At 39.7% G+C, this 25,237-nt stretch overlaps 1 protein-coding gene across 1 annotated transcript in view; it reads left to right on the forward strand.

Annotated features, from left to right (window-relative positions):
• CNTNAP2 (contactin associated protein 2) overlaps window positions 1-25,237 on the forward strand; it is a 1,129,462-nt gene that overhangs the window by 932,878 nt on the left and 171,347 nt on the right. Inside the window, exon 14 of the mRNA XM_034062602.1 lies at window positions 21,575-21,731. Within this exon, the coding sequence (XP_033918493.1) occupies window positions 21,575-21,731 (157 nt within the window). The remainder of the gene's footprint in view (window positions 1-21,574; window positions 21,732-25,237) is intronic.

A 25,237-nucleotide genomic window follows, 5' to 3' on the forward strand; every position in this document is an offset into this window, starting at 1 on the left:
AGAAATAGCAGAAGATGAAAAGTTGCAGTTTGATCACACAGTCTTCTTTGAAAATTAAGATAGACATGAATGAAGGTTAGATGGGGAGGAAAGGTAGAGGTGAATGGAAAGAAGAAGGTTAAATCAAAAGAGAACATGTTGAAACTAAATTAATGTTTAAAAATAAGATGGTAAGAGGGCCAGCCATGTGTGGACAGGAAGGTAAAAGGGGGAATAAAGTGGAAAAACCATTTCATCAGGAGATCACAGAGTACACGAAGCCAGCTGCTAAAATGCAAGTAAGAATTTTATCTGATATGGAAAAGGCAACAATTATAATTAAAGAAGATTATTGAAAAAATAACATAAAAAATGGGGTAAAGATTTGGCATTTGATCCAGAGGGGGTAGAAAACTTCACTGAGTAATGACTGGTTTCAGATGCATGTCTGTGGTCTTGTTGTTGGAGGGCAGACATGGAAAAGTTAGCTAGCTACAGGCAAAGGACTATTGCTTAAGAAGTGTCATAATTAGAACCTGTTTTCTCCCTGCATGAAATACCATTTAGCAGTTAAGGCAAAGTGAAGGATATAAAATGGGCAGTGCCTGTGCACCATACTTCAGGTTGCAGTGCACAGTAAGTGAGCCTAGTGCCTTCATGAGAGCAGCAAATTACTCTGAGAGCTAGATGTTGCACTCAAAGCACTTACCATGCTCCTGTTGGGGGCAAAAGGGAACCCATCTCATACATGGAGGCATGGATGTGTGGTTAGTAAAATTAATGTTTTAACAGTCTAGCAATCTAAATTAACTAATGCAGAAAAGTTTTGTTGATAACAAAATTATCATAGAGAGAACTTCCTACTGTTTATGCTTATCTTCCTTTGAACTTTTCACTGTTCCTCTGGATCCCAGGGTTGGTGTTACATTAGAGAGAATCACAATGACCATCAGCATCTCAGGCCCTTCTCTAGATAAAGTACAATGCTCTTGGTGATGATTTCTTCCTCATCAGTCTTAGGTCCACATAGGGCTCCATTTGTTTGTCTTCCCATTGCAGTCTGCTTCTGTCTTACCAGTCCACAACTAAAGGTTAAAAATCACACAATTGCCTCTCCCACCTTCAACTTAGTGCCATGCTGTCCAAGTAGCCCCTTGTGTCCTTCAGGAAAGGCATGTTAGGTGAAATGTTAGTCAGGATTTTACAGTCTGATTTCCAGAAAGTGACTAATGAATGAGTCAATAATAGATGAACAGCAGTTGACAATTCTGTGAACACTGGAATTAACAGATTGGATTGTGTCATATATTATTTGTCTAGTATAGGTCTACCTCCTCACTGTGTTTCCTGTGATAAATCTAAAAATCTAGAGTCAAGAACAGTAGTATTAATACGCTGCCAAGCATCTGCTGGTAGGAAAAATGTTTGCTATCCAGTAGAGGCCATCCATTATGGCCTGTTACTTTTCCCCCCTAATACTGGCAGAAGTTTGTATCCCTCTTCTTCTGCTTGGGTTTCACAAAACTTGTAGTACCTCAGCTGTTTTGGAGACTTGAGCCCTCTTCGACACTTGTTGCTGACGAGTAGCAAAGTTTTAGTGTTACTAAAAAGAAATCAACCACATGATTGAAAATGAGACTGAGCTAGGCATGACAAATTGCATATAAGCCTGATAATACTTCTAATAGCAGATGTATGGAGAAAAGCGAGACTCCTGGCAGAGTGCAGTGAAAGAAAAAAATCTTGTGAGTGAAAAGAACAGTATGATACTAATTAAAGTAATGGCAACCAGTAATGAAAGAGAGAAGGAGGAATTGTAACCGCTTGATGAAAAAATTTGAAGGTGTTCTGTAGCATTGAAAAAGGCTTAGCCCCAGAAATAGAAGAAATCAGTTCATCAGTGGTGCAACTGTGCTTATAAAGTGGAAACACTGCAATAATATTTTGCATTTGACAGTAATTTCAGTAGTAGTCACAATAATATTTTAGAACCAAACTTGATCAACACGAAGCAAAGACCTAATGGCATGTGTCATATTTAGAGATTTTATTATTCCTCCTTCAAGGTTTATTGCTCTTTCAGGAGCACTTCATTCATGGCAGAGTTCTGTCATAAAATTATCTGGGAAGAGGCTGCAGTTCAGTTACATTTGGATCTTCTGCAAGATTATTCCACATTAGTGCTGGGGTAAGAATCTAGCAGAATCTGGGTCATTATACCCACATCTCAGCGTCCAAGCTGGACACCAGTACAGTGAAATCTTTGCAGTGACTGAAATGTAAATTACCAGAAAACAATTCAGTTATGCACAATATATGTTGATACTTTCGAATATCCATTGATCAAAGCACTGCAAGAGTCCATTTTTGATTGGACACGCTAGACTGGTGCCAGATGGAGTTACTGAACTGAAAAGGGGGAAAAGAGAATAATACACTTTGTACATATTTTAAGAAGCAAGACAATAAAAAAGTGGCGAAAAAAGAAGTTAGCAAAGCTTTACCAAACAAGAGATGTTCATCCACTCAGTTTTAAACCATTCAGTTACAAATGAAGCAAATAATTTCTATTTCTCCTAAATACCAGGGAGAAAAGATTATCTTCATACCAGCAGACAGCCCATAGACATTTCAAACAACAAAATTGTGCATGTTTTGAGAATAATGTACACTAACTTCTGCCTCAAAAAGCATTTGCATATTCAATTAGCAACCTTTTGAATTTTGTGTATTAATTGTCTTTTGCTCATAAAAGAACTCTAAAGCCTTTGGAGCTGTTGTGTATTCAGTCATTCTGCACAGTGACTGATATGGTGCCCACCTTATGAACAGAGAACTGGAGGCACAGAGAAATAAATGCATCACACAAGTGTCTGAGGACTTTACTTATCATTTTGGACCTGCATTTCATCTGCTTTTGCTGCCCTTTTCTGACAGGGCAGGAACTCATAATGAACAACTAAGGTATCATAATGGTGAAATTCACCCCTCTGCAGCAGTCTTGTGCAGTGCCCCTTAGAGTAAGTGCAGCTTACCCAGAACAGGGTTTGAGTAAGACTAGGAGCAGGGTATAAGAAAAATCTGTTGTAAGGACTATAGTAGTATGCATGCACCCAATGCACAGAGGTAGTGTAGGAAAATGCATTCCCCAAAGCATTCAGCACTCTGACCACAAACAGGGTTATATAATATTTCCCTCTATTAATATGAAATTCAGAATTTGGAACATTGTAGATGGTTGAATGGTGGTTTTTAACATTTTCACAGGGCAAATGTTATGACTAGAACCTGTGATCCATTCCTGCCATTGCTCAGTTATTTATTCCTCTCCAGCCTTTCATATTTCAACTTGTCATGTAAACCCTTGTTTGCTTCTGTTTGATTTCATCTTGGGTTTTGGTTTGTTTCTGTGTTTATACAATCTTTGTGGTGTTTTGTTGAAGGCAAAGCTATGTAGATTTTATTAGTGTACCCAGTGCCTGTGTAATCTCTCTATGGCATGGTCATTGGCTGTTTGGAAAGTTTTTTATCCTGAGGGCACAGTTAACTGCATGCCCCTGTCATTCTGATCAACATCATTTAATTTTAATGTAAGTTATAAAACCCAAAATTGTAGTGGGTTTTGTTCTGTTAAGACTTAAACACAGCAATGGCCTTCATGAATTAGTAATTTGAAAATACTGAGGAGAAAGACTTCAGGGAAGAGGGATTCTTAAACTGTGCCATGTTCAGAAATGTAATAACTATATTTGGTGATCAAGTAGTAAGAGAAGGTGGTGGTCTAGGAATTTCTGCAGAAAGAGTAAGCCTGAATGGTCTGTCTTTGGTGAAGTAGAATACAATATGTTAGGAATGAGGGACTAATAATATAGAAATTAAACAAATAGCAAGTGATACTATCCTGACTATGTCATTCAGTAATTACAAACCAATAATGGTAAACAGCACAGGATATACAAGGAAGAGTTTACAGCAAGAAGGACTGCAATGATTCAAGAAAGTATGTAAGATCAATTCTGCTGTTACCATTACACTGTGAGGGTGGTGAGGCGGGAGCACAGGTTGCCCAGAGCAGCTGTGACTGCCCGATCCCTGGCAGTGTTCCAAGGCCAGGTTGGATGGAGCTTGGAACAACCTGGTCCAGTGGAAGCTGTCTCTGTGATGGCAGGGGTTGGAGCTGGATGAGCTTTAAGGTCTCTTCCAGCCCAAACCAGTCTGGGATTCTGTGACTCGAAGGTAGTTTGGGTTGGTCATATGGTCCAGTCTCCTGCAAAGCTATGAACTACAGCTTATTCTGTGATAATACACTGAAATCTGTTGTTCTAGGTTGCCATAAGAACACTCTGCTAGGGAAGGTTTATCTCAGACTAAATTGTCTAAGTAGCAAAACTAAGGAATTCCACAGAGCAGCACACCACAGAACAAGAAATACGGCAAGATCACTGCAGTTGACTTTTGCCCAGCCACATTCCCTGTTCTGTAAGGACAGTTGACACCAGGTTCTGATTCAAAGCTCATCAGAAGCAGTGAGAACCCTTCTGTCATCTCTAAGTCTCTGCCTTAGCACTTGCAAAATCAAAAGCTCACAGCACAGCTGTGGGATTTAGTCTTACTGTAATTTCAGTTGTAGTTGTAGCTCAGCGTTATAGATGCTAGACCACAAGGCAATAGCAATAATGCATATTTTGAATATGTGTGCATGCTTATGTTTACTGTACCTTTTCTAGAAGAATAGGGTTTAAAACTGTGGAAACCTAAACAAGATCCTAGAAATGTAATAGTTTGTGTGCCATTTAACACATACATAATGCATTAATTGAGAAACTGATCTGTTTCTTCTGAATTTTAAGTAGGACTCTAGAGGTTTGAGTTTGAGGGCTTTTTCGTGGGGGTGGGGGAAGGTGCATTGGTCAGATAGCCTCTAGTTCTCCCTGCTGAATAGGATTCCCATTACAAAAGTGTTGGGATCACTGTGTGGCCAGGCTGGTCCCTGGCATGATGATGCTGTCCCAGGTGAACGCTGACCATGCTTGAGCACAGTCTCACATGTTGTCCTCATGACTCTCATTGGCTCAGATGTTCATATTAAATCAGTTACTACCTCTTGTATTTTGGTCACCTTTTCCACCAAATTACCAATGAATGAAGGGGAAGGAGCTAAGTGTATGGCATAGGTCCTCTTACTCCCTAATGTAGCAGGAGTCAGGAAAGAGGTTTTATGCCAAAATCTTATTTCCCATGACTGAAAAGAGTTTTGCCTGCCTCATGGCAGCATGTTAAGCAGTGCAGAGACAAGACATCATTATGTATTCAGCTCTGTTGCGATGCTGGTATTTAGGATGACTGCTTTTGGTCAAAGATGACCCATCCATCAACAGTGAATCAGGAATGGAAGGGTAATAAGTAATATCAAATGCCATTTAGCAAAGAAAGCAATGCCACAACCAAGCCTGCCTGTCTTGAACTTTGCAAGAAGGGGTAGAAGCCTCAAGAATAGACAGCTCTGGATATGTTTCAAGCCTGTAACACAGCTGAACTGAGAGATTATGTGGTGAGATCTGGATGTAGATCCCAGTTGGAAAACTTTATTTGTGGTAAACAAAAGTTGACATCTGTTATTCAAATCAACATACTTCTGTTTGTTATCAGTCAGTCAGGAAGTATTTAAGCAAGAAAAAGATTAAGCAGAAAAGAATTGCACTAGTTTAATGAATGACATGTTTTCCCCATTTTGTGTTGTGCTACAGTGTGGTAATAAAGTACCAAACAGTAATATTGGAAAACCTTTAAGAGCTCATCTGTTTCCTTGTGTGAGAGTTGCTCCTTTGTCTTTCCTGACAGATATTTCTCTGACCTGATATTGAAACTCACCATTGACATGGGGGCTCCACAGCTTCCCAGGCCCTCTTACCATCAGGATAGTTTCATTGGGGTCTCATTTTTCTTGCTCCAGTTTAATTCTTTGCCTGCTGGCTGCATGGATGCAGTACAGACTGCTCTCTCCTGGCCTTTGCAGAGTTCTGTTTTGCAGGCAAAAACTGTTACTCTGTCCCTTAGTCTGTTCTTCCTTAAGCCAAATACTGACACACAGTTAGATCTTATGTGTAAATTGTGCTTTCTGGATCTCCCATTATCCTCATTGCTATCCACTGATCTCTCTCTAGCCAACCTCTCCCCCCTTACCTCCTTTCGCCTCTGTCTCCTTTTGCTAGTTGTTAGGTTTAATGCTTTTACTATAATGAAGTGTCCAAATGTTGAGAACAGAAAGAATTATTGCATCTCTCTTGAAAACTCTTGCTTATACACATGTGTAGGGTGTTTTGTCTTTCTCATGGCATTGTTGACTCAGATTTCACTTATGGTCCTCCTGACTCTTCCAGCTTTGCCTGAAGAAGCAAGTTCCCTGGCCTGTATTTGTGCTTTGTATCCATCCCTACTCAGCCATATGTAGGACAGGCATGTTATTTTATGGCTTTCTGAAGCTTAATTTGTAGTGGAGCTTTAAATCAGTTAAATTACAGGATTTGCTCAGGTGGTGACCAGCTCAGTGCATGTGTGAAAGAAATTTGTCCAAGTATTGTGTCCTTCTGAGCACCAGAATTAAAATCACATCATACTGGGGCTCTGTGCACAACAGCAAGTGCTCAGTTTGAGAAGCGTGGGAATTATTCAAGAGCTTTTTATGTTTCCTCATTGCTACTGTTCTTAAAATTAGAGACTGAAGTCATAACACCTACTGCAGAGCTTTTCTGTATTGATGTTCAGTTATTTTGGGCAGCTTTGTGAAACAAGGAGTTAAAATGAACTCCCTGAAGGACAGGCATTTCTCTCCTCTGTCGTGCAAGTGCTCCAGATGGCCACTGAGCTGGGTTGATGGAGGTGTGGTGAGACACGTTTTCAGAAAGTTATTTTACTCTTATGTTGCTCATACTGAACATTGTAACTGAAATGCCATTCACTGTGCTGTCAACTATTGGACTGGTCACTGGGGGACTGCCAGTACAGGCAAGACACATGCTCTGATGCAGTGCAGTATCACCAGAATGAGAAAGATTTCTTGCCTAGTAGCAAAGACCCCATGTTAGTTGATAAAGTGAAATAACTCAGAAAGATGCATATGCTAAAAAGGTGTGTGCATACACATATGCATCTACACATATATCTGTATGTGTATGTACATGTGTACATGGTGTGTGTGTATTTACATATACATGTATACAATGCCTACACACACCTACATATTAGAATCCATTGAGCCATCAGCAGTCCATTTTGGATTCTTGTTTTGTCTACTCATTTCTGAATGTTGCAATACTCCATGCATAAATTGAATAAGGCACAGGGAATTCCTTTTGTTATGAAATTAATTTATGCTTTGATTTCTTCACCATCATGTAAGGGTTCCTAAATAGATAAGCAGAGAGCTGTGGCAATTTGAAACTCCCTTGGTTTTGTGTATCACCTTTTTCTTTACTCCTCATCAGTCTCTCTCTCGCTGGTTAAAAAAATACCTTACTTTACAGGTGGAAAAAAAAAGAGGTAGAAGTGAGATAAGGCAGATAAAAAGGAGAAAAAAAAGGTTATTTGGAAGTGAGATGTAGAATGCATTAAAGAAAATACTTTTTCTGACAAAGGTTTGAAGGAATGCTCAGTTTTATCAGACAGCTGCCTAGCCATCAGCTTATTCCCCAACATGCATAAAGCCACAGGGATCATAATTATATTTTGACCATGTTTTAATTTGTTTCAAGTTTAGTTTGCTGCTCTGTTAACAGTTGAATCATAGTAGTTGGTGACAACTGTAATCACAGTAACTTGTGTGAATCATGAAGTGTGTGAACAAAGCACTGAGGGCAATAATTGTCCAGCAGACAGTAGTGGAACAATAATCCATGTATGCATTGTCACTTAATTGCCATTCAGGAGACCGTATATTTACTAGTTCAATATTCAGATGCTATTTTCATGTTTCACTCATTGTGTCCCTTAATTAAAACCTCTGTTTCCAACTATTTTTACAAATAACAGTGCAGTGCTTTAGCGGCTAGATTGGACCAGTTTACTGGACATGAAGGGTATGGAAAAATGCATCTGTTATATTCCATCTGCAGTTCTGCTTTGTAGCACAGAGAAGAAAATATTGTCTCCTCCAAAGAGCTTGGTCTTTTGCAAGATCTTGAATGCTTCAGTGGCGCAGAGATTTGTTCAGTCTGATGGAACTCATCAGATGTCAGAAACACCCCATAATTCATTGTGCAGGTATTTGTGTCGTCTCCCTTGAAGCATGGAGGGAACTAGTGCCTCATCTGAAATGTCTCAAAATTCCATTTGCAGAAAGCCTATTAATGGTTGGCCATAGGGATTGCAGAGACAAATAATTCTGCTCTCTTTGATAAGGCATAAGCTGTGCATTTGTGTATTCTGCTCCTGCCCTTTCTCCAAAGAGAAAAACTTGATTTCACCTGAAATGCTTCCTTTCCACAGTGGCAAGTATTGGTCCTGTTTCTCACTAAAGTCAAAGGGTTCATTTTAAGACCACCTCTACACAAAAAATAAATGCTATATTGAAAGATTAAGGCAGAGAGCAAATTTCTTTGCTGCTTTTTAGAGAAAATATTACAGCACCATAATCTGAGCATTTCTTTCTAAACTATTATTTCATAAAACCAGACTCATAGAATCATACGATGGTTTGGGTTGGAAGAGACCTTAAACATCACCTAGTTCAGCACCCCACCCCCACCTTGCTATGGGCAGAGACATCTTCCACTAGAGCAGGTTGCTCCAAGCCCTGTCCAGCCGGGCCTTGAACACTGCCAGGGATGAAACTGAGGTGCGGGCTTTATGCAGCTGCCTGGCTTGGCAGTGGTGTATGATTTTGTAGCATGTATGCTCTCTGGACAGTGATAAAATTACGATAGTGAAGCATAATTTGCTTATGCTGAGGTTATGAAGTCAATTACCAGGTTCAAAGACCAGCAATTATTAGGCAAGTCACCATAGTGACAAGGCAGATCCAAGGTCAGGTCAGGAAGGCAGTCCATTAGCCTAGGGTCTCATTAGAGAGCTCCATGGCAGCAGTGAATCTGCAGTGTTGCTCCGGTGGGAGCACGCTGGAGAGCATCATCCTTAAAGGATAGGGGCAGCCCCCACTGAGGCTTCCTGACAGAGCTGTGAGGAAGCCTCTGCTGAAGCTTCTTCCAGTTTTTTCTGGAGAAGACTCAAACTCAAATGAGGCTTCTCAAGGAGCTGCCTTAGCAAGCTGACCTTGCAGGCAGCGAGGTAAGCTTCCTGACAAAAAGAAAACTGCATGCTGGAGGAAAAGGAGTCCAAAGACTTGACCAAGGGGAAAACTGATGATGTTATCTTCACCAATATGTGATTATAGCTCAAGAGTGGGACTTAAACTCTATCACACAGAGCAGGGAAAATCATTCTTTGTGTCAGTAGAGTAACGTAGGATTTTAAAATCAAATTTTGCAGCAGCTAGTGAAATTGGAGTGCTGTTTCTACTGTTAATATTGCAACTAGTGCTCTGTACACTTCATCAGTGTAATTCCTCTGCCCTGTGAGTATATAATGGTAGTTAAGAAATGCCATTTCAACTCATAGAATAAGAGATTATCATAATATCTGATTAGGTCTTCAATAAAGTGCATCATTAGCCAATTTCTATTTTCCCGTGGAGAAATCCGAAACCCATGTGTGAGAATTAATGTACTTAAATGGACTGATGAAACAAGCTTCAGTGAGGAGAGAGAGTGCTCTGAGCTCAGACTGTAGGAGGTGGTAGCCTGACAATGTAGAACACATCACCTGACCTTTCCAGTTGTCAGTCCCAATCAATATGTGTGTTAGCTTCCCAGAAATCAATACAGACATGGTTCCTACAGAAGCCATGAGACCCAACCTGTCCTAGAAGAGAAATCATCTAAATAGCAAAACACACAAGCCCATCATCCAGTCTGACAAATGATCAGCTGAAAAAGGGCTCTCATTATTTTTGTTTTATGCCCCAGCATTGGATGCAATGACAGTTTTCTCCATATTAAGATAAAATACCCCCATCTGAAGTCAATACCCCACTTTCCTGCTTGTCCCCTTTTACACTGGAGTTTGAACTTGTTGAGACTTCTCTGTAGCAACATCATCATTACTGATGTCTCATACAGCTTCTAAAGTCTGTGTGTACTAAGTACACCCTTTAAAAGGTTATTCATACATTTCTCTGATGGTTAATCAGAGGCTATAATAGTATGTACCAATTTACAGGTTAATCTCAAAACAGCAAACCTTGTGAAATGAAAGGGTTTGGACTGCAGAAACATGAAAAGAATAAAAACATGTTCTGATGGGAGGGCTTATTTGGGAGCATTATTCTTTTACAAGTTCCTTTTCTGTCTCACATATCCCTTGCTTAACAGATGGCTTGGTTTTGGACCTCTGGCTTTAATCTTTATTGGTCCCAAAACGATAGTTTTTGTGTAGTGTAACTGCCTTTATTTCAATTTGAATATGCTCTATAGTCAGCCTGCTCTGTGCTTTAGTGCTGAGGCTCATCGGGTTGTTTTGTCCTCATTTGAAATCCATTGCTGTTGTATGGAACACAGTGCATTACAAGTAATGGTAATACATGTTTTATGTTGGTTTTATTTCCAAAGGATCAAATACCTTCCAGATTTGGTATGGTGGGTGGTTTGGGAGCAGTGTGGCTACCATGCAGACAGGTTAATGTCTGTATTCATATGTTAATGAAAGTTGTAGCTTCAAAACTGTGCATGCACACTGTGTAACTGGGGAAAAAGAGACAAATTTTCTGAGGCAGCATAGGAATATCAGTGTTACTATGAAGAAGTGCTCCACCCCTGGTGGTGTTCGAGGCTGGGTGGGACAGTGCCTTGGGTGACATGATTTAGTGTGAGGTGTCCCTGTCCATGGCAGGGGGCTTGGAACTGGATGCTCTTAAGGTCCTTTCCAGCCCTAACTATTCTGTGGTTCTGTGATTCTAAGTGATGGCTCTCAATACAGCAGTAGAGGCACAATGGAAAGGAAGAAGTAAAACTGATTGTTTTGAGGTTGCTCAAGGGTCAGCAGGGAAAGAAAATCGACAGCAGCAGCAGCTGCTGCAGTAGCCTCATCAACAAAAGAAACCCTTGTACTCCCCGAAACCAATTTCCAATTGTGCTGCTGTCCATGTTCCGTATGAAGTGCTAGATATTAAGTTCTCATGGGCAGAGAGAAGCCTAAAGTCCTTATGGCTCTTATAATGGCTTTTTGCTTTCAACTTAAACTGCTGCTGGGTTATGCTTGGCAGCAGGGAGCACCAGTTTGAAAGGAGAAATACTTGAGAGAGGTATGGCACCTCTGAGGAAAGGCCTCTTGCAGAAAGAGCTTTCATCACTTCAGCTCACCTGAAGTGTAGCTTAATTTACCTTGGGATCTTGTTAGTTTTAGTTCATTTGTTAGCAAAATAATAGCAGCAGCTCTTAAGGAGTTGTCATATTTAGTTCTGTGTAGGCTGTTATTACTGCAAATCAGATAAAATGGACCAGCAAGACACGCTTTGCTGGATGATGTAGGTGCACATGAGAATATTATCTGTTTTCTTCTCTGTAAAGGTTAAAGGCACTCCTATGTGGGTGTGTGAAGCAAGATCCCAAGAGTTCTTTAGTGGTTTTAAATTTATTTAAAGAATGTTTTGATTGTCTTCATGATATATTAATAGCAAGGGAGTTAATTTAAATATGTGATCACAGCATGCAATCCCATGATACTAGTGTCATTGACTGATAACCTTTCACAACAGTTATTTTTGCCTTTGCCCTGTCACCACATAATATATTAAATGCCAGCTTAAACACCCTCTTTTAATACTCAGTCTGCTGTAGTAATTTGAGTTGGATGTTACAGTCCCCTATAAATCATACTACTTGTAAGAGTTGCCATTGTTGTGCTAATAACCACAATTTCTGAAATCTTCTCAGCTGTAAAATCAAGCTGTAACTACAGAAAACTTCCAAATGCATCCCCTTATTGAGGTAGCATCAATGAGTTTCTGGGCTTTTTTTTATGCCCTTTTTAAGAAGTTAAATAAATCAGGGGGTTTGGGTGCATTAACCTGCAGGGTCTGTGGTAATGGGTATGTGTGGATGCTGTTTACCTGTCCATCAAAACTGGGTAGAGAGAAATTTATCAACTAATCACAAAAAAAAACATTTTCCCCCTTAGCAAAACATGAAATCCTGTGATTTATTGTTAGCACATTCTTTGCAAGACCACGACATGGGAATGTGCATTTTGTCATGACATGGCCGGGTGATCTTCAGGGCAAGTTGTAAGCTCTTGTCAAGACTTTCCTGGCTTTGCTGTTGCTGGCACCTGAGATTCCTGGGGCAGTGCTAGCTGTAAAAAGCCTATTTATACTGCAGTTACACTTTCTAACTGCAATTTAGATGTCCTATATGTCTTCCTTTCAGAATAAACGAAGTAAGCCCATTGTTTCAGCACAGGTAGTAAAACCTGTAGTGAAATCATTTTGTAGAATACTTACATATGTTATTTTTATCCCTTAAATGATCTTTTTTTGGTATGAAAGTGCTTAGTTTTCCTTTTCCCCTTAGGCACTGTTCTTTGGCCTTAAATGATCCAGTAAATTTACAGTGTGCAATTAATTGCAATACCAGCAAGTCTGGCACACAGTGTTGTTAAGGATAGTAGAGACTGTGGTGATTTCATAATGAATTCACATTAAAACCCAGCAAATAGTAGCATACAGGGACATCTGACAGCTGCTTTCCCCAGCTAAATCTCACTGCTGAGACTTGATTCCAAGAAAAATAACAAGTCAGGCTTGGTTAGTAGTGCTGCAGCTTGGGATATGAGTCTTGACAAGGGAAAAAATCATTTGTACCATACTAGCTTTTCATGAGCTGGGGTGAAGAGTAAATCACTCCAATGGCAAAATAAAGCTGTCAGCCAGCCTTTTTCATAAGGTGCCTTTGGACAGCAATATGACAGTTCTCCCTCCTGATCTTTTTTATAGGTTGCTAATTCTGAAAGAAAAGTCATCTTTGCTTAGATTTTTGTGGATCCAGGCTATGAAAGTTTAAGAAGCAATTGTCATACTAAAACAAACTTACAGGCTCAGTAACCAGGAGCATCACTGTTGCCTTAGTGAAAAGATGCTTTAACCAGGTGTTTAGTATCTAACATATGATTCTGTATTTGCTGCTTTATTTTTGAAATTATATATTTAATATAGACATCTGATATTATATCTGTTATATATATTATATATACATATATGAAATATGTTCCCTGAAAATTATCAGACAAATCTATCTGCACATGAGAACGCTTTAATGCATTGAAGAACATGGCAGTAGCCATTGCTACCGTGAGTGTGAGACATGAGCACCAGCAAGCAGGCAGTAATTTTGTTTCTCAAGCACTCTAAGAGGTTTCTTTCTTGTCTTTATTGGACATAAATTTGAAAATTTAGGCTGCTCTCAGACTATTATTTATGTACTAACACATAATTGAAGCCCAAGAGGTACAGTGAGGACTGATCACAGGAGTCTTCTCTTCAGTGATACGTAGGAGAACCAGGGCTCCTGGCTGGGCATCTAAATATCTCATTTCTAGCTCTTGATACTGAAAGTCATGGAAGTTCTTCTAGTTTGGGTTATGGATGATGGTTATTCTTGCCTCCCCTGAAAAGGCACTGCTTTATGGCTGTGGAAGAAAAGGACAGGTATTAATTCCTAGGTCCTCTTAAGAAAACAGTGAATAGGGTGTGTGATACTGTCTTTACTGAGATTTGGACAGAAAAGGGTAGGACCCAATATATGTTGCAAATAGTTCAGTAGATCTCAACTGAACCCTCCTTAATTGAGAATTGTCTTTTGAATGTTTCCAGGTAAAATCATCAGCAGTATTTTATATGCTTTTCATAGAATCATCAAATCATAGAATGGTTAGTTAGGGTTGGAAAGGACCTGAAGATCATCCAGTTCCAACCCCCCGCCATGGGCAGGGACACCCTTCACTAAAGCATGTTGTCCAAGGCTCTGTACAACCTGAGCTTCAACACTGCCAGGGATTGAGCGTTTTACCACTTATATGGACAATCTTTGCCAGCATCTCACCACCCTCATAGTAAAGAACTTCCTTATGTCTAACCTGAACTTTACCTCTTTAAAGCCATCATCCCTTGTCCCATCGCTACAGTCCCTGATGAAGAATCCCTTTTCCAGCATCCTTGTAGCCTCCTTCAGATACTGGAAGGCTACAGTATTTTCCAATATTTATCTTAATTTTCTGTTAAAATCTTAACTATCTTCATTTGTAGATTACTTTTGAAGTATGCCATAACTCTGAGCATTTTAAAAAGGAAAAAAACACACCTCTTTCTAGGTACTGTTGCATTAAAATGACTTGGCCATGAATTTTGACATCAAATTATATCAATTCTTACATTAAAAAAGGACGCTGAGAGATTATGCATTTCAGGGTTCCCTTTCTGAGCAGACTTTAAATCTTGAATTTTCACAAAGTTTACCTATTTTTGCAAAGAAATAGTACTGCCAAATATAGCAGCCAGCTCAGTGCATTTATAAAGAAAATCAATGTCCCAGGCTAGTCATAGTAAAAGAATAAAAAGAGTTTATTTGATACTAGCACCATGACAAAAGAACTAAAACGGATGCAAATACCTACAGTATGGAAGTTGTCATAAATAAAGGTTTACCAAACCAAAGGTCATATTTCCATTAAACTCACAAGCAGCTCTAAATAAGGTAATTCCAGTTTTCTGAAGAGGCCCAGGTTTCTTTCTCTCTGTTTTCCTTTTCCTGGTTTGGTTTTGAATCTCTGTTTTCTGCCCCAATTTTCCAAGGTGCTCAGATTCACCATTTATGTTGCTTGGGGGGGAGTTCACTAATCTAACTCTCCGTCATCAGTAGAATGATAACCACTGATGCAACTCTTTTCATAAATATTAAACACTGCTTTTTATTATACATTTCCTAGTTGACTACAAAGAAAAAGGATTTACCAGTTAATGAACTTACAGTAACAACATAAGAATTCACTTTACCTTAAAATGTCCTGTGCAGTTCATGTGTATATATTGCCCAGCACAATGGAGGGAGTTAAGCCATGACAAAGGGCAAGAAGCATTACTGAAAAAAATTGAAAACCAGGAAAATACTAATCGAAAGAAAACCAGTCTCAATGCTATCACATATATATGTATATATATCACATATTTTATATGTGATATATATACATATACATTATATGTTAATAACATCTAAATCTGTTTAGGCTTAGAGAGTATTATGGAATGAGGGTCTGTATTTCAGAGAAAGCTGTTGCACTTTGGATGAGATAATTAAATATTCCTTGACCTGTTGGTTGAGAATACAAACCTGTGGCCCTTTTGAGATGAGACAGTGAGAATCAGTTCTGGTTTCTTCTCTAATAGTTGTTGATTCATCCCAGGTAGAACAGTTTTATCTTAGAAGGCTCATTTAAGAAGTCAGTGTCTGCGCAGGTACTTTAATGGGAATCTGGAAACATGACCCACCAGCCAGACTCTTCTCTCAGCTCTGTTCTCAGTTCCAAATAATTCATTCTTCTGGGTGATCAGTTAAACTGACACAGTGTGTTCACAGCCCACCTGGAGTGCAAACAGGAGCAGAGTCTGCTCTGCAGTTGAGCATCTTCAGGTAGGAGCTGTTGCTGTTGTCTCAAAACTCTTAAGCAGCTGCAGGTTCAGTGTAGGCGGGCGCTTCCAAGACACGAGGCAGGGGATGGCAAACCTGCAGTGTCTAATCAGCTTCAGATTGGTTCTAAGCATGTACATAATAATAAAGATGAGCAAAATAAAATCAGCATGTCACAGATGGAGTGACACATTGAAGTCGTAAGAGAGAAGTAGCAATATGTTTATTGATATGAAGCCGTGATTTAACAAAGTTCAGTGGTAGATGTGACAGTGATTCAACAAGATATGATGGTGACACGCACTTGATTATTTACTGCATAGGGGACATGGTCTCTCTTCAGGGAGACCCTCCTGTTCAGTTATGAGATTCTGAGAGGACACCCTTGCATTCTAAGCTCCTTTCTGAGGGGAGTTTGGGTGCAGCTCAGTCCAGACTTGGTCAATGATTTATGTCTAAAGGATTATATCGTAGAATCATAGAAGGGTTTAGAAAGGGATCTTTGAGATCATCTAGTTCCACCCCACTGCCACAGAAAAGGACACATTCCACTACACCAGGTTGCTCAAAGCTCTTTCCAACCTGACCTTTGAATACTTCCAGGGATGAGGCAAAGTGTTCACAATCAGTCCTTTGTATCATTTAGCCAAGATTTCAAAGTTTCAGTGCACTTATTCCTAATTCACTTACCAAGTGTCTGACATGACAAGGAATCTCTCAACCTTGAGAAGCATCTCTGCTCAAGGGGAGATAGTGGCATGCAGCCTGCTGCCATGCAGGAAAGCTCAACAGACCTTAGCCTGTCCACTATTTATGGAGTAAGATAACTGACTCTCAGTCATATTTGCATACTGACTACAGATCTTCCTTTCTTCAGACTTGGCTTGAGTAGGACTTTATCCAGCACTATAGTTACAGGGGCGCATTACTTGGATTAGCCTTTTACTGTTGTGTTGTTATGTGTCTCCCCCGAATCAACTTTGAGTTGGTGCAGCCATCACAAGTATGCGCATCCATTACAACCACCACTGGCCGTTAGCACTTGAGTAGGGTTACGGGAAATAAAGGGGAGGAAGGGGAGAGAGTGGAACACACTGTCACAGTACCAAACAAACTAGGTCAACAAAGCCTACCCATCTTTCACATCCTTGACTTTAAGAATCCTCAAGTGGAGTATGTGGATATACTTAATGCATGAGTGACATCAAACCACATTTACTTATTTCTTCCAAATACTGAGTCCTCAAAAGCAGAGAAAAACAGCTCACAATGTTCATAAAAATGATTTGACCTGCATGGAATACGGACTGCTGATGGTATAAGGAAAAGAGATGGCAATAAGCAGCAAGGTGAAAGCCATGAAGCGCACAGCCATATTAGCATGCTGAACTTTTCAAACAGTGTCAAAATTATTCTTTCAGTGCCTGTTTCTTCAGTGCAGTATCAGATAGAATTCCTGCACAGGCTTTAATGAACCATGAAATCAAGTTACCCTTCTGTGAGACTAAAGGTACTGTATGTTATAGTATAGCTTAATGCAAAATACACGTGTTAGGAATATATTTCATTCCAAAAAAATGAAGAATTATACCTGCCTTTCCATGTGTGCAGGCTGACTTTTTTTGAAGTGTTGTCTTTAATTTCATCATTGTGTATTTTCCTTGGGAACTAGCTTCCATTTCATTTCACCTGTGATTAATTTAGGCTCCCAAAATTGTAGTACATTTTTGAAAGATATCTTGGGGCCTATTCTATTGATAGAAAGAACTGGGCAATTAATTCAACCTGTGATGGTTTAATCTGTTCCATTAACAAATAAGTGAACAAAAGACTGTTTCCTGAAAATAATAGTTATGCACCTACTGTGATCATTGTGGACATTTCTTAGTATTTATTCTGGAATCTGTAATACTAATGGATGACTGAAATGGTCCCATTTACAAAACAACAGCCAAATAAAAAGAGTTCAATTCAAAGCTGTGCAGTCCAGTAAATTATCACCTATGTACTTGCAGGGGAACAGCTGAATGTAGTCATTAAAGTCAGGCAGTGTCCCCAGTGAGCAATTTTCACCAGTCTTTTTTCCATAGGTTCTGGCTTCAGTTTGCAAGTGTTCCTGGCCTTTCTTTATAAACCATTCTCTTTGATTTTAAGGCCCAGAGAGAGGTCAGGAAAACTTCCGGACAGGCTGAATCAGGATAATCCTTATCCAGAGTAGGTTGTAGCTTGCTTTGATTCACCACAAGAGACTGCAGATGCTGATAGAATATACAGGCTCAGAAAGAAATTAGGCAAATTCCTGGGCAGTGGATCTATAAACAGCCACTAACAGGAATGGGCAGAAATATGCCCTCTAAATGCTTAACACACTGAATTGATGATGGGGGAGTGCAAAAACAGTCAACCACAAGTAGCAGCAAAACTCAGCTCTTGTCTCTAAATACTGGCTCCCATTGACCCTGTCCCGTGAGATGGACTGTGTTCATAGCAATATCAATTTCTCTTGCTATTTCCAAAATAAAGTGCTGAGAATGGGGAAAGAGCTGGGACAGAGAGCCAAGGGAAGAGCCTTGGATAGTCACCACTGTTGCTCCTTTGTTTCCTGAAGTTATAAAAGGTGCATAAGAGTAATTGCTGGAGCAGAGAACAACCTCCTTCCCTTCAGCAGAAGCAACACATTTGCAGTCTTCCTTCGGTAACCATGGGAGTCAGCCAGGTTTTGCAGATCCTTCTTGCAAGAAGTGCTGTCTTTTACTGAAGGAAGAATGAAGAGATTGGAGGAAGTTTCTATGGGGAGGAGATGGTGAATGAAAGAGAAGCATTTAGCTTCTCCAGGTAGTTTACAAATATGAAATACACCATCAGCCCTCTGATGGCTCTATTGTGAATGGAGTTTACTGAATGCAGGGTGTCATGGAGAATCTGCCCACTTTATTCAGCTCCCTAATCTGAGTTCTCATGGTATTGTGGCTTCAGATATTTGTGCTGAACAGTTTTGAAATAACAGCCCTAAAAGGGTGAATGTAATGCCATTTTAATTAGTTGCATTTCAAAATAATGAAACCAATTGGTTTTATTAAGTGCTCAGTAGAATACAAAGTGTGCTTTTTAAAGTTAGACATTTTGAAACTGTTCACCTACATTGGAAATAAATATATTATTGACTGTTAAGAGTTCTGTTCATGCTACATTAACTTTGGCTGGGTATGTTTTTACATTAAATGAAATGGTTTGCACAAATATACATTTAGGAGATGAAAAAGGAATCACTTTTTTATGACACTCAGAGATCTGTGAGACTACAAAAAAATTCCCATAGTCTTTTCTCCTGAATGTTCTGTAGAGGTGGAGCAGTTCCTGATAGAAAACACTGATGACCAGGTTCTTTGACTGAATAACTGCAAATGTAATGGGCTAACATTGCACATAGACTCAAAAACTCGTATTTTGCGTTAATTTTAACTGAAGTCCAGCACTGCAAAGCCATTGCAACCACTACTAACTGTATTGAATGTAAATGTTAGAGGCTTTTTTTTGTGTGTGAGAGAGATCCAAATCACTAAAAATATGGATTGAATCTGATGTTCTGGTCCTACCTGTATGCCCACATGCCTCATTAAAATAAGATCAGCCATTTTGCCCTTAGAAGGCTGTTGTCACACCATGGCTATTAACTTAGTCTTTAAGCTTAATGAACCTCCTAAAAGCTGGATATCTGTTGTCCATTGTCCTGGTATCCACATCTTAGTTGGATACCATCATTACTTTTCTGCTAAGTGACTGAGTAATAAATACACAACAGCTTCCAAGTGGCTTCTTCTCAAGAAGGGACATGGAAAGGCAGCCTGGTCATAACTCAGTATACATAAACTTCTTGCAGCAGCCCTCAGAGGAGAGCTGGGTTTTGCACAAAAGAGCACTTCTGCATCAAGACTTGATTCTGATCAAAATCCCAAGGGAGGCAGAAATTTTCTCTCCTGTTGCTTCTTATAATGCTATTTGTCCACAGAAGCTCAGGGAAAAGTCAGTTGATGACAACAACAACAAAAAAACCCCTACCTCATTACTCTAAATTTGATCCTGTGTTAAGAAAAAGTAGCTTCAAAATGAGAAGAATTATACAGTAGGAGCTTCAGATATCATTAATGCCATAGCTGGATCCTGTATCTGTCATTCATTCACTGGGGAATTTACACTTTACATGCTTATTAAATAATCTCTAAGGCGCCAGGGCTATGTATTCTTACACCAGATGGATTGTACTGCAAGTTGGCAGTGCTGCTGCAGCATTCACATGGCACACTCTTCTGACTTGAAGCACTTCGTTCTGTGATCATCAAAAGCTAAAATGACCAGTTTAGGTTCCAGAATCAAGTCATACTATTACCATACCCACTGCATTAGCACTACAGCTGAATATCATACTGTGCAGCATAGGAACAGCTCATAAAACCTTCAGCCACCATGAATTTTTCACACTGTTGTATTTTCAATAGTGTTATTTTATGTGATGTTTAACAACTCAAAAGCATTGAACAACACAAGTGTTTTCAGAGAGCTGTGTCCTTTTGAGGTCTGGTGGCTTTTAACATGTGTCTCCATTTCTGGAATTTACTTTGGAGTTCTGTGTGAGTTACTTTCAACATATGTCTGGGTTAAATAGATATATGATCTAGAAGATTAAATCTTACAATAAAATGGCTATTTTTAGATTATGGATGTCAGTTTTTTGGAGATGTGTAAGATGCTCAGTCTGGAGATGATGAAAAGTAGAATAGCTATTACGGAAGGTTTTACTCGTAAAATTTATTGTATACCATGCAAATAGCTTCATTTGATATAATGAGGAAACATTGGCAGCGATTACATGAGGGGAAAAAGACATTTTAAAGAAACATGTTTATAGGCTGAGTTCAGTCACGTTTTCTAAATGTGAAAAAGCACTGAGATAAGTACATTGAGATTGATTGGGTTATTCACATGTGTTTGAAGTTAAGCTCAACTGGAAGAATGAAAAGAAACTTTTCAGTCAGGATGATTTTTCAAATTAGAAATAGGGAGGATTTGTTTATTTCCATTTAACAGGCTTAGTTAGTCCAAAAGCATTAGAAATAAACTTGGACCGGTATATGAAAGTAACTAAGTTACAGACCCAGTGCCAAGAAATTTGATCATATCAAAGTTCAGATCACCTTTGCTCAAGTATTATACACACACACACACACACACACACATTTTTTTTTAAAGGGTTAATATGCTTTTGGAGTTTGGTAATCACAGAATCATAGACTGGTTAGGGTTGGTAAGGTGCTTAAGATATCTCTTCATGCATTCCTTTGGACCAGCTGGAGAGAGCATGATGAACATGTTTGTTTTCCAATGAAAATAGTTTAATTTTCAATTAAAAGCTGTTACTAAGAGAGAGAGAAAAAAGAAAATGAATGCACCTTTCTGTGAAGCATTTGTGGTCTGCTATTGAATAATGCATCTGATAGCTTACTATATGAATTTGAAAGTAATTGCAAAGAATTATGGAAACCTGCCACGTATTTTCATTATCTAAACTGAGAACAATTAAAAAGCTAAACAAAGAGCATACAAGATAAAAAATACTTCATTCATTTCAATCCTTACAAATTGCATGAATACACAAAGGAGAATGTGGTTTGTTTGCCTGGACAGGTCCTTTGAATTGTTCGGTATCAATGACTGCATTTGTTTGCCAGAAGTGTGGCAGGGCTGTCCAGTTACATGCTGTTAACATCTGTATATTTAACATCTGTATTTTAAACATCTGAGCCCAAATAATGCATTGTGCAGCTCTACCGTGTTGATACATCCTAACCTTGCATTTTCATTCCTTGCAGAAGGGAATCCATATACCTGGTGGGTTGGCAAAGCCAATGAGAAGCACTACTATTGGGGTGGATCAGGACCTGGCATCCAAAAATGTGCCTGCGGCATTGAACGCAACTGTACAGATCCCAAGTACTACTGCAACTGTGATGCTGACTATAAGCAATGGTGAGTGGCTTACCATTCTCACCAAGGGTGAGAATGACCATAATCTCTTTTAACTTTAGAACACTGCCATTATTTTGAATCTTTTGTTTACATGTTTCCTTTCTTGACAAAGAACAAGGGCAAAATGTGATCCCTTCTGCAAAGTATCATTTCAATTTTATTCACAGTATCTGTGACTGTCAAATATAAGAAATATATTTATGTTTTCAAGTCGACTGAGCTGTAGAAAACATTGCTACAATTGGAAAGTCAAGTCCCAGTAGGAAAGGTCAGCATTTTGGCTGCCCATGCAGCTTTGTCGCCATCATTGAATCAGAATGATTTGGATTGGAAAGGACCTTAAAGCTCATATAGTTCCAACCCTCTGCCACAGGCAGGGACATCTTCCAGTAGACCAGGTTGCTCTAAGCCCCGTCCGACCTGGCCTTGAGCACTGCCAGGGACAGGGGAGCCACAGCTTCTCTGGGCAACCTGTGCCAGCGCCTCACCAGCCTCATAGTAGGAGTTTTTTTCCTAACATCTATTCTAAATCTGTTTAGGCTTAGAGAGTATTATGGAATGAGGGTCTGTATTTCAGAGAAAGCTATTGCACTTTGGATGAGATAATTAAATATTCATTGGCCTGTTGGTTGAGAATACAAACCTTTAGCCCTTTTGAGATGAGACAGTGAGAATCGGTTCTGGTTTCTTCTCTAGTAGTTATTGACTCATTCCACGTAGAACAGTTTTAACAGAGGGACTGAGGAAGCCCTATCTGAGAGTACTTTACAGCCTGGGCAGTCTGCTGTGGGGTAATTGGTGGGTGTTTAAATCCATTCAGGCTGAAGAGAGAATTAAAGCCGCATCTCTGATATTCCTCATAACAATGAACCTGCTGTGTAAAGCTCATCATCATTTTGTGTAAGACCCTCTCTGTGCTCTTAGAACACTTCATGTTTGTAAGCCTTAACTGTTTGTGTCTCTTGTCATGAGGGGCAGGATCGTATTTTACAGGGTATGCAATTTTCAGTCGCCAACTGGAACTATACTTTGTGAACTCTTTTCCCATTAATAGCACCCTGTTAGGAACTGAATCAGTACTAGTTCATTTTGTGTTAATTGAGAAATTCATGCAGCTGTTAATATAGAGCTACAGTACTTTAATGGTATGCGAGGGATTTAAAAGAAAAAACAAAAAGCTTAGGGAGTGACAGAACAGGTTGGAATGGACCTCAGAGTTCCTCTAGTCCAAACCACCTGCTCAAGGAGGTCCACCTACAGACAGTTGCCCAGGACCAGGTCTATACAGCTCTAGAATATCTCCAAGGATGGAGACTCTGCAGCTTCCCTGGGCAACCTGTGGCAGTGCTTGGTCACCCCCATAGTAAAGAAGTATTTCTTGGGGTTCAGAAAAAAAAAAAACCTCCTGTGTTTGAGTTTGTGCCCCTTGTCTCTGGTACTGGGCACCACTGAAAAGAAAGAGGCTGTCCTCTTTGCACCCTCCCTTCAGGTATGTAGATACATTGGTGAGATCCCCCTGAGCTTTCTTCAGGCTGAGTAGTCCCAGCTCTCTCAGCCTTTCTTCATAGGAGAGGTGCTCCAGTCCTTGAATCATCTTAGTGGCTGTTCATTGGGCTCTAGTAATTTAATTTCTCTCTTGTACAGATGGTCTCAGAACTGGCCACAGTACTCCAGTGTGGCCTCACCAGTGTTGAGCAGAGGGACAGGATCTCTTCCCTCAAACCGCTGGCAGTACTTTACCTAAGGCAGCCCAGGATACCAGTAGCCACATTGGCTGCAAGGGCACATTGCTGGCTCATGTTCTACCTGGCATCCAGCCAGACTCCCAGGACCTTTTCTGCCAAGTTGCTTCCCAGTCCCAAGCATGTTCTAAAGCAAGGGGTTGTTTTTCTCCATCTGCAAGACTTCACACTTCTCTCTGTTGAACATCATGATAGTTCTGTAAGCCTATTTCTCCATCTTGTCAAGGTCCCTCTGCATGGCAGCACAACCCTCTGGCATATCAGCCACTTCTCCCAGTTCGATGTCAGCCACAGAAATGAAGTATGAAAAATACAAAATTAGAGTAATAAGAGAAATCTTCCAGGCCCTGCAAAAATGATAGATTAGGATATGGGAAATCAAACATGGCTATAGACATTGCCATGCTAAGCTTTGACATTGTGAGGAAACGCTGTTAGCTACGATCTGGACAAATTATAGCACACCACAGAAATAGGGAAGTCAATATTATACACAGAGGAATCAGACACGGTGACAAATTTTAGAGCTAGAATTATACAGTGAAGAATATAGAGGGCCTACAAGGGTGCTGGAGAAGGCATCCTTCATCAAGGACTCTAGTGATGGGACAAGGGGTAATAGGTTTAAACTTAAACAAGGGAAGTTCAAATTAGATATTAGGCAGAAGTTCTTTAATGTGAGGGTGATGAGGCGCTGGCACAAGTTGCCCAGAGAAGTGGTGAATGCCTCATCCCTGGCAGTGTTCAAGGCCAGGTTGGACAGAGCTTTGGGTGGCATGATCTAGAGTGAAGTGTCCCTACCCACGGCAGGGGGATAGAACAAGATGATCTTAAGGTCATTTCCAACCTTAACCAGACTGTGATACTATGCCTGACTCAATAATGTGGCAGGAGGGAGGTAGATTTGGTTCTCTACCAAATTGGTAGCAGTAAAAGGAAGGCACAGTAATAATAATTAAGATAATGGCAGAATTAGGAGTACTTACAGTTTTCATTGCTTGAGGCACTGGATGTATATCCATGAATAATAGTCTCTATACCATATGTTGACTGTTTTAAGTTGAGGGAAATACATAGGGGAAAAATCACTGACTTTTGATCTCTTCTTGTGCCTAATTTAAGAGTCACAGATAATAATCTTATAAGCAACATTCAGTCAATATTACTTTCTGTAATCTCTACTCTCCTTAACATGTACTGAGATCACATGGAATCTATCAATAAATACAATAATATAATTACCAGGTTTTTTACAATCGAAAATAAGATTGCTATCACAATAGATGCACAGCTGTTACTCAGAACATCAAACAAGAAGACATTTGTGCAGTATTTCTCTGGATAGATATCAGGGTTGGAGTTTTTTTTGCTGGAAACTACTGCATATTACATGACAATATATGAAAAATAGTTATACAACTGGATATTTTAATCTGGTATGTATAAAGGAGATTTTGTTCAAGTTTCATTTTTGCAGTATCTAGCCCATTCCAAAGCCATCCCTTTTGGGTTTTGGAATTACTCTTAGGGAAACACAGTGGAGAGAAAGCAGTAGCTCGAGCAACTACTACATTACAAAAAGTAAAGAAGTAAAACAGGAAAAGAAGTTTGCAGAGGGGAAATTGTGGGAATTAAATGTGAAGAAGAAGGGAGAGATTCAGTGCGGAGATTCAGATTTTGAAGTGCAGGGCACTCAGTTTAAAGGAGACTGGGGAGCCGCTGAAGAGTGGGTCAGGCTGAATCAAAGTGATGCATTGTAAATAG

This window comes from Melopsittacus undulatus, chromosome 1 (assembly GCF_012275295.1).
Source record: "Melopsittacus undulatus isolate bMelUnd1 chromosome 1, bMelUnd1.mat.Z, whole genome shotgun sequence".
NCBI classification, from domain to species: Eukaryota; Metazoa; Chordata; class Aves; order Psittaciformes; family Psittaculidae; genus Melopsittacus; species Melopsittacus undulatus.